Here is a 17,082-nt window from a genome sequence, read left to right as displayed (position 1 = left end):
TTTATTACTACATTTTATTTAGAAAAATGTACCCAAGGCAGCCTTTGTATTAGCCTCCTGTAATACACTGCACATCTACAGTACATTCAGACAAAGAGAGAAACTTGCAATGCAGTCTGTATTTACTGAATTCTTGGTTGGAATAGAACACAGATTATCTCATTAGTGAAATGCTGCTCCTTAACTATCCAATCATTCTTGACCAATTTGAATTGTTTGAATGCAATGGAGAAATGTAAATAATCAGGACCTTGTAAAGTATATGACAGGGGTGTTTGGTATAGAGAACTGACTGAACAGAATTTAACTTATACAAATTTGAATTTCAACTTTGTATTTAGAGGTTTGCCTATATATACATGTTTATTGTTATCTATGTAAATAGTGTTATTTCCAGCAATTATAACAAGGCTAGTAGGCTATATGTGTGAAGTATCTAACTATATTTTATATAATAATTTTTATTTTTGTTTCTCTATCTTCTAAGATGAATGTGCAAGCATACAGTACATCTAACCACTGATATAGGAAAACTGCCTAAGACTCTGGTTGGGACTGAAGCCATGGACATTCACATTCATAATCACATTATTATTATTATTATACAGGATTTATATAGCGCCAACAGTTTAAGCAGCACTTAACAAAATGAAGGCAGACATTACAGTTACAATACACTTGGTACAAGAGGAATCAGAGGGCTCTGCTCGTTAGAGGTTACAATCTAGGAGGGAGGGTCAATTGATACAAAAGGTAATAACTGTGTGGGATGCGGTGATGGAAAAAGTGAAACAGTGTATTAGTTAGAAGCCGGATAGGCTCCCTAAAGAGAAGGGTTTTCAGGGATCGTCTAAAGATGGATAGATTAAGAGACAGTTGGACAGATTGGGGTAGAGAGTTCCAAAGGATGGGAGGAGCTATGGAGGAATCCTGGAGGTGAACATGGGAGGAGGTGACAAGGAAGCTAGAGAGCTGGAGGTCTTGGGAGGACCAAAAAAGAGCGACTTGGATGATATTTTGAGATCAGTTTAGTGATGTAGCTGGGGCAGAGTTGTGGATGGCTTTGTAAGTTATTGTTAGTACTTTGAATTTTATTTGTTGGGTGAGTGGAAGCCAGTTTGTAAGGTAGATGAGTCTTGCAGCAGCATTCATTATGGACTGAAGGGGGGGATAGTCTATGTAAAGGTAATCCAATTCATAATTTGTGTTTAACAAATCACTGAAACAATCATATTCCTTTGTTTTCTTAATAAAACAACTAGTAAAACTACTAAACCACAACTCAGTTTATATTAAAAAGAAGTATTTACAACTAGACCTTTAAGAGTTTTAGGAGCTCCATTAAGCAAAGCATAATGATTTAGAAAAAGCAATTTTCCTAAACCCAAATTTAGCCCTGTGATCTCAAAAGACAGTCAGGCAATCCATGTTGACCATCACAAATAGATTTACCGAAAATAAATTCAGAGTGGTCATAAATGGCCCAATTCAACCTTGATTTATGATCCAGTATAGTAGTGAAATGAGGATCAAGTAATTTAGGGCTACACTTGGAAGATCTCTGTGTAATGGTCAAAGAAGAAAGAAAGTAATTTGATGTGTTTAGTGGCTCAGGATAGGCAAGTGTATTACCATCAGTTGTTTTTTGAGAAATGGGCTAAAATTAAATCCCTGAATTTAAAGAGAGAGGTCTAAGTTCATTACAGCTGTGGATAGTTTGTCTTCTCTCATTAAAAATTACAACCTGCCCTCAGTCAGGGGCGTATCTACCATGAGGCAAACAAGGCGTTTGCCTTGGGTGGCATTTTTGAGAGGATCGGCGCCTCCCCCAGGTAGAAGGGACCCTACCAGCAGGGCCAGCGCAAGTCATAGGCAGCTTAAGAAGCCGCCTGGTGATGCCAGGAGCGGGAGGACAGTAAAATCAATGTTTTACGTGGGGAAATCCTGCCCGATGCCTGCCCTATCAAAAGGAAGTGCTCGCACAGGCCCCACATCAGAGGAGGAGGATGTAACCTCCTTCTCTTGTCCCGACTTGCCGGCCGGGTATAGAGATATGCTGCCCAGACTCTGGGAGAACCCGCGCTAGAGGACACTGATCATATATAGGGGGGAATGGGGAAGGGCTCAGTGTAAGGCAGCCAGGGAGCAAGCTGGCTGCTGCTGTGGTCTCCTTGTGCGGTGTGTGGGGGGCTGGGGATTTGATGGCAGTCAATGCATGCATTTGGAGAGCCAGGACTGAGATATGGCAGCCTGCTATGCTGGGAATTGTAGTGCCCTAGACTGTGGGGGACTGAGGAATCCTTAGTCCCCCACAGAGAGCACTACAAGTCAAAGCATAGTGGCCTGTCATTCCTCAGTCCCCTACAGAGGGCGTTACAAGTTCCAGCATAGTGGGCTGCCTTAGTGAGGAATAGTAGCCTGCAATGCTGGGATTTGCAGTGCCTCCTGTGATTGACTGAGGTATGGCAGCCTGCTATGCTGGGACTTGTAGTTACCTAAACTGCGGGGGACTGAGGCATGGCAATGTAAGGCAGAACTCTGGGAACCCTGATGTAGGAGGGACCTTACAGATGAAGGGGTGGGACAAATTTAGATGGGGGGAGATGCCTGATTTTAGTCTTGCCTAGGCAGCACAAATCCAAAATACACTACTGCCCTCGGTATAACACCCCAGAACTTTTGGCACACAGTTATGTGGACATAACTGGCCTGTGCAGACATAAAAGTTGGGGTACTACCCCTGATGTCCTAATGATACAACTTATCATGTATGCTTTGGCATTCAATAGTTTGGTTTTTTTCCTATAGTTTAGCCTTCTATGATAACCCAAATTTCTGTGTTTCAGTTTGTTGATGGAATCGATACTAAATGTCTTAATTTGAAGTGGTTGAGGTCTCAACTTGGAATAGTGTTGCAGGAGCCAGTTCTCTTTGACTTTTCCATCCGTGAGAATATTCAATACGGAGACAATAGTAGACTTGTTCCCCAGGAGGAGATTGAAGAAGCAGCCAAAGCAGCCAACATTCACACCTTCATTGAAAGCCTACCAGAAGTAAATAATTTAGTCCTTGCTAGTTACGTTAACCTTTTCTTTTAATATTTTATAAGTAAACTTTTGTGCTTGTCTAACAAAACAGGGGTATAACACACGGGTGGGAGATAAAGGAGCCCAGCTTTCAGGTGGACAAAAACAAAGGATTGCCATTGCCCGTGCTCTTGTTCGCAAGCCTAAAATCTTACTGCTGGATGAAGCCACTTCTGCTCTTGACACTGAAAGTGAAAAGGTAATAGATAATGTGCTGTAATAATTAATGGTCTATGTATATCAGTTTCTCATGCAAAAATAGAAATGTTACGAATAATGCTACATGCATTACATTAACAAATAAGCTAAGTAACAATGTTTCAAAACATGTACAAACAAGAAGAAGAAGGAATCTTTCATAGTCCTTAAACAAGTTTTTAGTTTTAAACTGAGCTATAATAAAAGCTTGTAACCCTTTTTTACTTTGAACATGGGCTTATCAATATTGAACCTAAAGAGAAGGTAAAAGTCTTGCTGGAGTGGAGTGGATAAATCAAGAGTAAAAAAATGATGATGTCACATACTATGGTGATTGCCTATTTTGCATTTATAACAGAGAAGATCATTTGAATGACAGTTTTGTCTAATGCAATATTCTCAGCAGGGAGTAGGGTCAAGCTTGGAACACTGTAAGTATGTACTGTATGCGCCATACCTGTGGGATCCCGTGGAAACAAGAAATCACTATAGAAGGCATCACAACTACAGTAATCACCACTAAAGCCTGGAACACACGGGCCGAATGTCAGCCTGCATAAGCCGGTTCAATAGAAATTGGCCATCATTCGGCCCATGCATATGGTGGCCGGGCCGGCTTCTGTGGAAGGGGCATGACCGAAAAGGTCTAACGAACAGCTCCTGATCATCGCTCTCAGCCAATGGCTGAGAGCACTGTCCCCCTGTCAGAACACAATAGCTCAGCAGGGGAGAGGTCTGTACTAACATTGGATTGTTAGTACAGCAGCTCTGACCTGAGCTGTCAGGCTTTTTTCTTTCAACACACTTTGATCCCTTTTTAAATATAGGCACCACATTGGCCCTATGCCAATCCAGTGGTACTATTCTAGTCCTTAATAAGTCCCTAAAAAATAGAAACAAAGGCTTTGAAATGACAAGAACTTTTAGGGTGCGTGGGTGGATGCTATCTGGTCCAAGCACTTTATCCACCTTTAGTCTGTCTAAATATTTCTGGACCATATCACTTTTGAGCCATTGTGGATCATTTGGGGCTGTGTCAATATCATCCTCCTTTTGGTCATGAGCTTCCCCATGCTCCTTTGTATACACAGAGCTGAAGAAAGTATTTAATAAATTTGCCTTCTCTTTGACCTCAGTCACCCACTCCTGATTATTTTGTAAAAGGCCTACAGGCCAAGACCTGATCTTTTTACTATTAATATATGTGAAGAATTTTTTGGGCTACTATCTTTTGCAATCTGTCCTTCATTTAGAATTTTTGCATCCTTGATTTCCTCTTTACATATTCTGTTATATTCTTTGTAACAATTAAACAATGATAGTGTTCCTTGATTTTTATATTTTATTTACATATATATATATATATTTATTTATATTTTTTTAAAAGCTCTTTTCTTATTATTTATAGTTTTTTTTAACTTTGGCCATGAGCCACATAGGTTTTATTTTTAGCCTTTTAAATTTATTGCCCATGGGAATATACTTTGCAGTAGTTAAAATCTATCAGATTTACAATCACTTTCAGATCAATTGTTTGTTTAAAGCATTTTAAAGTTACATTTTTAAGATTTAAAACTTTAAAAAGGTAAAAGTTTTGTCAACAACGAGTACTACAAAGTACTTCCAACAAAAGGCATAGTAACGTTCATCCATGCTAATTACTTCAGTGAAATAAATGATATTGATAATTCCTATAGGTTTTAGCAGAAGACAAACTTTGGGCAGATCTTGCAACAAGCTGGGATCATGATTAACAAAGCACAGAGCTGTGGGAGGAACCCAGCATTCCCAACCACTACAGGCTACCTGCAGAAATCTAGAGGAGGGAGCAGAGAAAAGACCAGTCACCCTAAACAAGGATATGGAGCAGCATTGACTGGTCTTTATTACATTAAACCCCTGTGTGGGCAGGGCTTAGGCGCCTATGTGGGGGCAACTGGAACTGCACTTGCTAATGCCTAAACTTCAGCCTGAGACCTGCAGTCATGAGACAGTTAACATTAAGGCAGATCTCAGGGACTTAGAAGTGACCTGCCATGATACTGCTACCTTCTTGAACTCAGCAGCTGACTCCATTACACTGATGACACTTAAAGTGGCTCTTAAGTAATTTTTTTCATCTTTCCATCTATTAAATCCTTTGCCCTTGTTGTTTTAACTTTGGATAGTAAAACATTTTTTTTTCTGCCAGTAAAGACCTTATACAACCCACTTCCTTTTTTTTGTCTCGTAAAAAGCCTAGGCTAATGACATCATGCATAGCTCTCTCTCTCTCTCTCTCTCTAGAGAGAGAGAGAGATTGCCAGCAAGGGAGGAGGGATCAGTCATAGGAAAGCCAAGGAGAGCTGCAGAGCTGGAGGGGGCTGGATGAGGGTGCAGATAACAGGAGACTGCAGAGATCCAGGTGTATTCAGCCAGAGAGGATAAATGTGCAGACAAGCAGTGGTGTGAGTGTCTGTCTGTAAATATACATATATAATATATATATATATATATATATATATATGTGTGTGTGTGGGGGGGGGGTATACAGTATCTCACAAAAATGAGTACACACCTCACATTTTTGTAGAAATTTTATTATAACTTTTCATGTGACAACACTAATCAAATGACACTTTGCTGCAATGTAAAGCAGTGAGTGTACAGCTTGAATAACAGTGTAAATTTGCTGCCCCCTCAAAATAACTCAACGCCATTAACCACTTTAGCCCCGGATTATTTGGCTGCTCAAAGACCAGGCCCTATTTTGCGATTCAGCACTGCATGACTTTAACGGAAAATTGCGCGGTCGTGCAACGCTGTACCCAAACAAAATTGACGTCCTTTTTTTTCCCCACAAACAGAGCTTTCTTTTGGTGGTATTTGATCACCTATAGAAACATAGAATGTGTCGGCAGATAAGAACCATTTGGCCCATCTAGTCTGCCCAATATATCTGAATCCTATGAATAGTCCCTGGCCCTATCTTATATGAAGGATAGCCTTATGCCTATCCCATGCATGCTTAAACTCCTTCACTGTATTTGCAGCTACCACTTCTGCAGGAAGGTTATTCCATGCATCCACTACTCTCTCAGTAAAGTAATACTTCCTCATATTACTTTTAAACCTTTGCCCCTCTAATTTAAAACTGTGTCCTCTTGTGGTAGTTTTTCTTCTTTTAAATATGCTCTCCTCCTTTACCGAGTTGATTCCCTTTATGTATTTAAAAGTTTCTATCATATCCCCTCTGTCTCTTCTTTCTTCCAAGCTATACATGTTAAGGTCCTTTAACCTTTCCTGGTAAGTTTTTTGCAATCCATGTACTAGTTTAGTAGCTCTTCTCTGAACTCTCTCTAGAGTATCTATATCCTTCTGGAGATATGGCCTCCAGTACTGCGCACAATACTCCAAGTGAGGTCTCACCAGTGTTCTGTACAGCGACATAGGCACTTCTCTCTTTCTACTGCTTATACCTCTCCCTATACATCCAAGCATTCTGCTGGCATTTCGTGCTGCTCTATTACATTGTCTTCCCACCTTTAAGTCTTCTGAAATAATTACTCCTAAATCCCTTTCCTCAGATACTGAGGTCAGGACTGTGTCAAATATTCTATATTCTGCCCTTGGGTTTTTACGCCCCAGGTGCATTATCTTGCACTTATCCACATTAAATTTCAGTTGCCAGAGTTCTGACCATTCTTCTAGTTTTCCTAAATCCTTTTCCATTTGGCGTTTCCCTCCAGGAACATCAACCCTGTTACATATCTTTGTGTCATCAGCAAAAAGACAAACCTTACCATCGAGGCCTTTTGCAATATCACTTATGAAGATATTAAACAAAATTGGTCCCAGTACAGATCCCTGAGGTACCCCACTGGTAACATGACCTTGTTCTGAATGTTCTCCATTGACTACAACCCTCTGTTGTCTGTCACTCAGCCACTGCCTAATCCACTCAACAATATGGGAGTCCATGCTCAATGACTGCAGTTTATTTATAAGTCTTCTATGTGGGACAGTGTCAAAAGCCTTACTAAAATCTAGATATGCAATGTCTACTGCACCTCCACCGTCTATTATTTTAGTCACCCAGTCAAAAAAATCTATAAGATTTGTTTGACATGATCTCCCTGAAGTAAACCCATGTTGTTTTTCATCTTGCAATCCATGGGATTTAAGATGTTCCACAATCCTATCCTTTAATAGGGTTTCCATTAATTTGCCTACTATTGATGTCAGACTCACTGGTCTATAGTTGCTCGATTCCTCCCTGCTACCTTTCTTGTGAATGGGCACGACATTTGCCAATTTCCAATCTTCCGGGACGACTCCTGTTACTAAAGATTGGTTAAATAAATCTGTTAATGGTTTTGCCAGCTCACCACTAAGCTCTTTTAATAATTTTGGGTGTATCTCATCAGGACCCTGTGACTTATTTGTCTTCACTTTAGACAGCAATCTTAGAACGTCTTCCTCTGTAAAGACACATGCATCAAACGATTCATTAGTCATTCTTTCAAGTGGAGGTCCTTCTCCTTCTTTTTCTTCTGTAAAAACTGAACAGAAGTATTCATTAAGGCAGTCGGCTAGCCCTTTATTCTCTTCTACATACCTTCCGTCCTTTGTTTTTAATTTAGTTATTCCTTGTTTTAATTTTCTTTTTTCATTTATATATCTGAAGAATGTCTTATCCCCCTTTTCATAGACTGAGCTAGTTTTTCTTCTGCCTGCGCTTTAGAAGTTCTTATAACTTGCTTGGCCTCTTTCTGCCTAATCTTGTAGATTTCCTTATCTTCATTGCTCTGGGTTTTTTTATAATTACAAAATGCTAGCTTTTTATTTTTAATGATTTGGGCCACTTCTGCTGAGTACCACAGTGGTCTCTTCCTTTTTTTGCTTTTACTGACAAGTCTAATGCAATTTTCTGTTGCCTTCAATAATGCACCTTTTAAGTAGTCCCATTTCTCCTGGACTCCATGTAATCCGTTCCAGTCTGATAAGGACTCATTTATGACTAATTTCATTTTTGAAAAGTCTGTTTTTCTAAAATCTAAAACTTTTGTTTTTGTGTGGTGTGACTCTTTCACAGTTCTTATATTAAACCACACTGACTGGTGATCACTAGATCTCAAGGTTTCGCCTACAACGACATCATATACCGAATCCCCATTTGTGAATACCAAATCCAAAATGGCCTCCCTCCGGGTTGGCTCCTCAACCACTTGTTGCAGAGACAACCCCAGTAGGGAATTTAGAATATCTGTACTCCTGGTAGAACTTGCTATTTTGGTTTTCCAGTTTATATCTGGAAGATTGAAATCTCCCATAATGATAACTTCTCCTTTCATTGTCATTTTAGCTATTTCTTCAACTAGTAGATCATCTAGTTCTTTAACTTGACTAGGTGGTCTATATATCACACCTACACGAGTTACTGCATGATTAGCAAACTGCAACGTAACCCAAACTGACTCTATGTTGGCCTCACCAACTTGTATTAGGTTAGATTTAATGCTATCTTTCACATACAGGGCCACTCCTCCTCCTTTCTTGCCTTCTCTGTCTCTTCTGTATAAAGAGTACCCTGGTATGGTTATGTCCCAGTCATTTCTTTCATTAAACCATGTCTCCGTAACAGCCACTAAATCTACATTCTCAGATGCCATTATTGACCCAAGTTCATTGATTTTTTTACCTAAACTGCGAGCATTTGTAGACAGGACTCTGAGCTTATCATTTCTTAACCTCTGTGCTCCTGACCTGTTCTGGAATTGTTTCGGGGGGCAATTGGACTCTTGTATTTCCACTCTTTCCCCCCCCCCCTTCCTAGTTTAAATACTCTTTCGCAAATTCTTGGAGTTGTTCACTAAGTACATTTGTTCCTTTGAGAGAAAGATGCAAACCATCTTTTTTGTACAGTTCCTTTATATTCCAAGTAGAGCTATCATGACAAACAAAGCCAAATCCTTGCTCTTGACACCATTTACAGTGGGTACGGAAAGTATTCAGACCCCCTTAAATTTTTCACTCTTTGTTATATTGCAGCCATTTGCTAAAATCATTTAAGTTCATTCTTCTTCCTCATGAATGTACACATAGCACCCCATAATGACAGAAAAACACAGAATTGTTGACATTGTTGCAGATTTATTAAAAAAGAAAAACTGAAATATCACATGGTCCTAAGTATTCAGACCCTTTGCTCAGTATTTAGTAGAAGCCTCCTTTTGATCTAATACAGCCAGGAGTCTTTTTGGGAAAGATGCAACAAGTCTTTCACACCTGGATTTGGGGATCCTCTGCCATTCCTCCTTGCAGATCCTCTCCAGTTCTGTCAGGTTGGATGGTAAACGTTGGTGGACAGCCATTTTTAGGTCTCTCCAGAGATGCTCAATTGGGTTTAAGTCAGGGCTCTGGATGGGCCATTCAAGAACAGTCACGGAGTTGTTGTGAAGCCACTCCTTTGTTATTTTAGCTGTGTGCTTAGGGTCATTGTCTTGTTGGAAGGTAAACCTTCGGCCCAGTCTGAGGTCCAGAGCACTCTGGAGAAGGTTTTTGTCCAGGATATCCCTGTACTTGGCCGCATTCATCTTTCCCTCGATTGCAACCAGTCGTCCTGTCCCTGCAGCTGAAAAACACCCCCACAGCATGATGCTGCCACCACCATGCTTCACTGTTGGGACTGTATTGGACAGGTGATGAGCAGTGCCTGGTTTTCTCCACACATACCGCTTAGAATTAAGGCCAAAAAGTTCTATTTTGGTCTCATCAGACCAGAGAATCTTATTTCTCACCATCTTGGAGTCCTTCAGGTGTTTTTTAGCAAACTCCATGTGGGCTTTCATGTGTCTTACACTGAGGAGAGGCTTCCGTCGGGCCACTCTGCCATAAAGCCCCGACTGGTGGAGGGCTGCAGTGATGGTTGATTTTCTACAACTTTCTCCCATCTCCTGACTGCATCTCTGGAGCTCAGCCACAGTGATCTTTGGGTTCTTCTTTACCTCTCTCACCAAGGCTCTTCTCCCCCTGAAAGCTCAGTTTGGCCGGACGGCCAGTTCTAGGAAGGGTTCTGGTCGTCCCAAACGTCTTCCATTTGAGGATTATGGAGGCCACTGTGCTCTTAGGAACCTTAAGTGCAGCAGAAATCTTTTTGTAACCTTGGTCAGATCTGTGCCTTGCCACAATTCTGTCTCTGAGCTCTTCAGGCAGTTCCTTTGACCTCATGATTCTCATTTGCTCTGACATGCATTGTGATCTGGAAGGTCTTATATAGACAGGTGTGTGGCTTTCCTAATCAAGTCCAATCAGTATAATCAAACACAGCTGGACTCAAATGAAGGTGTAGAACCATCTCAAGGATGATCAGAAGAAATTGAAAGCACCTGAGTTAAATATATGAGTGTCACAGCATAGAGTTTGAATACTTAGGACCATGTGATATTTCAATTTTTCTTTTTTAATAAATCTACAACAATGTCAACAATTCTGTGTTTTTCTGTCAGTAAGGGGTGCTATGTGTACATTCATGAGGAAGAAGAATGAACTTAAATGATTTTAGCAAATGGCTGCAATATAACAAAGAGTGAAAAATTTAAGGGGATCTGAATACTTTCTGTACCCACTGTACTAAGCCATATGTTGAACTCCTTTATGTGCCTCTGCCTATCATTCTGAACATTATGCACAGGCAGAACTTCAGAAAATGAAATGGTGGATGCAAAATCCTGTACGTCATTACCAAGTGTGATAAAAGATTTTTTCACCTCTGACACTTCATTGCAAGCCAGGTCATTTGTCCCTAGATGCGATTTTTATGTTTTGCGCTATAAACAAAAAAAGGGCGACAATTTTGAAAAAATAACTATTTTTCACACATTTTTATATGAAATTCTCAAGAAAAAAATGTAAAAATCTAAATTTTTTAACATTTAGGCCAATTTGTTTTCTGCTACATATTTTTGGTAAAAAAAAAAATTGCAATAAGCGTATTTTGATTGGTTTGCGCAAAAGTTATTGCGTTTACGAACTACTATGTCATTTTTATTGTTTTTTTTTTTTTACTAGTAACTGCAAATTTTTTTTTTTGTGGGACTGCGACATTGAGGCGGACAGATCAGACCCCTAACTGACATTTTTGACACTTTTGGGGGTACTAGTGACATTACTACAATAATCAGTGCTAAAAATGTGCACTGTTACTGTAAAAATGACACTGGCAGGGAAGGGGTTAACATTACTGGTGATCAGTGGATTTAATGTGTCCCTAGGGGCGTGGCTTGGGAAGTAATCACAGAGACATGCGATCCTATATAGCAGGATCACATAGCCTCTGTGAATACTTCAGGGAGAATGACAGACGGCTGTGTTTACATCAGCCGTCTGTCCTCTCTTTGCTGCGGGAGATTGTGAGTGGCTGGCGGCCATCGAAGCCACTGGTCACACGCGCGGGCTCCCCAGCTAATGAGTCTCATGAGCGAGCGACTTGCTTTGCCCAGGAGCGGCTGCTTGCCGCAGTAAAACTGTGGTGGGCGGTCGTTATGTGGTTAATGTCTAAACCGCTGGCAACAAAAGTGAGTGCACCCCTAAGTGAAAATGTCCAAATTGGGACCAATTGTGACAATGTGACTCATCATGTGACTCATTAGTGTTACAAGGTCCCAGGTGTGAATGGGGAGCAGGTGTGTTAAATTGGGTGTTATCGCTCTCACTCTCTCATTGTCACTGGAAGTTCAACATGGCACCTCATGGCAAAGAACTCTCTCAGGATCTTAAAAAAGAATGGTTGCTCTACATAAAGATGGCCCAGGCTATAAAAAGATTGCCAAGACCCTGAAACTGAGCTGCAGCACAGTGGTCAAGACCATACAGCAGTTTAACAGGACAGATTCCACTCAGAACAGGCCTCGCCATGGTCGACCAAAGAGGTTGAGTGCACATGCTCAGCGTCCTATCCAGAGGTTGTATTTGGGAAATAGACGTATGAGTTCTGCCAGCATTGCTGCAGAGGTTGAAGGGTGGGGGGTCAGCCTGTCAGTGCTCAGACCATATGCTGCACACTGAATCAAATTGGTCTGCATGGTTGTCGTCCCAGAAGGAAGCCTCTTCTAAAGATGATGCACAAGAAAGCCCGCAAACAGTTTACTGAAGACAAGCAGACTAAGGACATGGATTACTGGAACCATATCCTGTGGTCTGATGAGACCAAGATAAACTTATTTGGTTCAGATGGTGTCAAGAGTGTGTGGCAGCAACTAGACGAGGAGTACAAAGACAAGTGTGTCTTGCCTACAGTCAAGCATGGTGGTGGGGATGTCATGGTCTGGGGCTGCATGAATGCTGCCTGGACTGGGGAGCTACAGTTCATTCATGTACTGTGACACTGAAGCAGAGCATTAACCCCTCCCTTTGGAGACTGAGCCGCAGGGCAGTATTCCAACTTGATAACAACCCTAAACACACCTCCAAGACAAACATTGCCTTGCTAAAGATGCTGAAGGTAAAGGGGATGGACTGGCCAAGCATGTCTCCAGACCTAAACCCTATTGTGCGTCTGTGGGGCATCCTCAAATGAAAGGTGGAAGAGCGCAAGTACTCTAACATCTACCAGCTCCATGATGTCATCATGATGAGCAGTGGAAAAGGACTCCAGTGGCAACTTGTGAAGCTCTGGTGAACTCCATGCCCAAGAGGGTTAAGTGCTGGAAATAATTGTGGCCACACAAAATATTGACACTTTGGGCCCAATTTTGACATTTTCACTTAGGGGTGTTTTCACTTTTGTTGCCAGCGGTTTAGACATTAATGGCTGTATGTTGACTTATTTTGAGAGGACAGTAAATTTACACTGTTATACAAACTGTACACTCACTACTAGGGATGATCGAATGGTTCAGGTCCACCATCGGTTTGGCCCAAACATTGGGTGTTCAAGGTTCGGCCGAATTTAGAACTTTTTGCCCAAAAAGTTCGGAATTCGGCAACCAGAACCGCCCAAAATGCAATGCTTCAGGAAATGGGCTTTAAAAGCCCGTGATTGGACCAGAACCATTAGCAAAAGCCAATTGAGGGGGCAGGAGAATGCTAGAAATGTGATTGGAGTGACTAGGGGGTCCCTAGACCAATCATTAGTGAATACGCCCCCCAGTATATAAGATCGCCCCCGCCATATTCCTAGCATTGTTATACTGGACATGGAAGAGAGTGGAAGCAGTTCTGTTAATTTTACTTTAAAAGTGTCATTTAGCTATTTTTAGTGTGAGGAAAGGGATATCTAGTGTAGTTAGAGTGCTCCTTTACACTTAAGTTAGCTTCAAAAATTGAGTTTCTGTAGGGAAAGTGTTAAGTGTAAGGGGACCGTAGTGTAGTGTAGGGTTAACTGGCAGTGACTGCTATGGCAGGGTGACAAAACCCTTCCATAGCAGGGTGACCGCTATAGAGAAAAGATCATTTTTCTGAATAGCTTCGGCACACCCATATGGCTTCTCACCAGCCAAGCATTTTTTATGCTGCAGGGGCTGCCACTGCCAGTGCTTTTTTGAGGACATGTTTGATGTCAGACATGACATCTGAAGATGTGTATAGGGGGTATATATAGACATATATGTCTGAATATATACCCCTAGACATATATAGGTGTGATAGTAGCAGAAATAAATGCTTGCGCTAATGAAATCATTTACAGTAATATATTTCTGCTACTATCACACCTATATATGTCTAGGGGTATATATTCCGACATATATGTGTATATATACCCCCTATACACATGTTCAGATGTTTTGCCTGCCTCAAAAGAACCCAAAAAAATGCCAAAAAAACGCTAGCGTCAAAAAAAAAAAAAAATGCCCAGGTGTGTTTTTGCTGGCATTTTTTGGGGGGTTTTGGAGGCAGGCAAAACATCTGAACTTGTGCACAGTACCACTATACACACGTTCAGATGTTTTTCCTGACTGCAAAGATCCCAAAAAAATGCCTTCTATTAAACCGGCAAGGTGTTACAGGAGCGGAGCCAACCCCCTGTCAGAAAGTTTTCTAATACAAACAATCCTTTTTTGTTTCTGGTTCTGGACATGCTACAGAGCTGAAACTTCACAGGTACACCTTTTAGACCCCCCAGACACAAAATCACACAAAAAAAATCTTAAAAATTGTCATTTTTGATAAAAAAGCCAATTATTGAAAAAATTAAAAGAAGAAAAAAAAGAGATTTGGATTTCAGATCTGGGGGGTCTAAAAAGTGTACATGTGAAGTTTCCGCTCTGTAGCATGTCCAGAACCAGAAAAAAAAAAGATCGTTTGTATTAGAAAACTTTCTGACAGGGGGTTGGCTCCGCTCCTGTAACACCTTGCCGGTTTAATAGAAGGCATTTTTTTGGGATCTTTGCAGTCAGGAGAAACATCTGAACTTGTGTATAGTGGTACTGTGCACAAGTTCTGATGTTTTGCCTGCCTCCAAAAACCCCCAAAAAATGCCAGCAAAAACACACCTGGGCATTTTTTTTTTGACGCTAGCGTTTTTTTGGCATTTTTTGGGGTTCTTTTGAGGCAGGCAAAACATCTGAACTTGTGTATAGTGGTGTATATACACACATCCATATATTTATATACACACCTAGACATATATAGGTGTGATAGTAGCAGAAATATATGCTTGCGCTAATGAAATCATTTACAGTAATATACAGTGGGTACGGAAAGTATTCAGACCCCCTTAAATTTTTCACCCTTTGTTATATTGCAGCCATTTGCTAAAATCATTTAGGTTCATTCTTCTTCCTCATGAATGTACACATAGCACCCCATACTGACAGAAAAACACACTAGCTCAGTTTGGCCGGACGGCCAGCTCTAGGAAGGGTTCTGGTCATCCCAAATGTCTTCCATTTGAGGATTATGGAGGCCACTGTGCTCTTAGGAACCTTAAGTGCAGCAGAAATCTTTTTGTAACCTTGGCCAGATCTGTCCCTTGCCACAATTCTGTCTCTGAGCTCTTCAGGCAGTTCCTTTGACCTCATGATTCTCATTTGCTCTGACATGCATTGTGATCTGGAAGGTCTTATATAGACAGGTGTGTGGCTTTCCTAATCAAGTCCAATCAGTATAATCAAACACAGCTGGACTCAAATGAAGGCGTAGAACCATCTCAAGGATGATCAGAAGAAATGGAAAGCACCTGAGTTAAATATATGAGTGTCACAGCAAAGGGTCTGAATACTTAGGACCATGTGATATTTCAGTTTTTCTTTTTTAATAAATCTGCAACAATGTCAACAATTCTGTGTTTTTCTGTCAGTATGGGGTGCTATGTGTACATTCATGAGGAAGAAGAATGAACCTAAATGATTTTAGCAAATGGCTGCAATATAACAAAGAGTGAAAAATTTAAGGGGGTCTGAATACTTTCCGTACCCACTGTATTTCTGCTACTATCACACCTATATATGTCTAGGTGTGTATATAAATATATGTATGTGTGTATATACACCACTATACACAAGTTCAGATGTTTTGCCTGCCTCAAAAGAACCCCAAAAAATGCCAAAAAAAACGCTAGCGTCAAAAAAAAAAATGCCCAGGTGTGTTTTTGCTGGCATTTTTTGGGGGTTTTTGGAGGCAGGCAAAACATCAGAACTTGTGCACAGTACCACTATACACAAGAGTTCAGATGTTTTTCCTGACTGCAAAGAACCCAAAAAAATGCCTTCTATTAAACCGGCAAGGTGTTACAGCAGCGAAGCCAACCCCCTGTCAGAAAGTTTTCTAATACAAACGATCTTTTTTTTTTATGGTTCTGGACATGCTACAGAGCTGAAACTTCACATGTACACTTTTTAGACACCCCCCCTCCCCCAGATCTGAAATCCAAAGTAAAAATCAAAAAATCTCTCTTTTTTTTTTTTTAATTTTTTCAATAATTGGCTTTTTTATCAAAAATGACAATTTTTAAGAACTTTTGTGTCTGGGGGGTCTAAAAGGTGTGCCCGTGAAGTTTCAGCTCTGTAGCATGTCCAGAACCAGAAAAAAAGATCATATAGGACTATTGTCTTTATTCAACCTCACCTACTATGTAACTATGTAACTATGTAGGTGTTAAAGGAGGGTCCCGACCCACATCCCTGTTCTACTGAAAAATTATCTTTTTTTTTTTCATGGTTCTGGACATGCTACAGAGCTGAAACTTCACATGCACACCTTTTAGACCCCCCAGATACTAAATCCAAAGTAAAAATCAAAAAATCTCTCTTTTTTTTTTTAATTTTTTCAATAATTGGCTTTTTATCAAAAATGACAATTTTTAAGAACTTTTTTTTTGTGTGATTCATAGTTAATGGGGCATGACCCAGAACCCTATGCACTTTTTAGGGGCATTTATTGGGTTTTAGGGCTTCAAAATGGTGTTTTTTGATTACCGAAGTTCGGGCCCCATTGATTTTAATGGGGTTCTGAAATCCGAACCGAACTTTTGGAAAATTCGGGTGTTCTGGTCGAACCGAACTTTTCAAAAGTTCGATCATCCTTACTCACTACTTTACATTGTAGCAAAGTGTAATTTCTTCAGTGTTGTCACATGAAAAGTTATAATAAAATTTCTACAAAAATGTGAGGAGCGTACTCACTTTTGTGAGATATTGTATGTATGTATGTATGTATGTGTATATATATATATATATATATTTCTCTATCGCTCATTGACAGACGTAGTCCTCGGTGATACAGCACCTTCGGGTTATGTTGCCTCCACAGGAGCAGGACTAGACAGGAAATGAAAATGCTCTGGCCACACCCTAGGGGCAGTCCCAGAGGGTATACCCTC

At 40.6% G+C, this 17,082-nt stretch overlaps 1 protein-coding gene across 2 annotated transcripts in view; it reads left to right on the top strand.

Annotated features, from left to right (window-relative positions):
* The window catches only part of LOC309555493 (ATP-dependent translocase ABCB1-like), a 148,070-nt gene that overhangs the window by 122,832 nt on the left and 8,156 nt on the right, over nt 1-17,082 (top strand). For both annotated transcript variants that reach the window (XM_082257530.1, XM_082257529.1), the window contains 2 exons: nt 2,847-3,053; nt 3,139-3,285. In XM_082257530.1, the coding sequence (XP_082113656.1) occupies nt 2,847-3,053; nt 3,139-3,285 (354 nt within the window). The remainder of the gene's footprint in view (nt 1-2,846; nt 3,054-3,138; nt 3,286-17,082) is intronic.

This window comes from Pelophylax lessonae (assembly GCF_965119305.1).
Source record: "Pelophylax lessonae genome assembly, chromosome: 5".
Classification (NCBI taxonomy): domain Eukaryota; kingdom Metazoa; phylum Chordata; class Amphibia; order Anura; family Ranidae; genus Pelophylax; species Pelophylax lessonae.
This window is presented reverse-complemented; position numbering and strand designations above follow the sequence as displayed.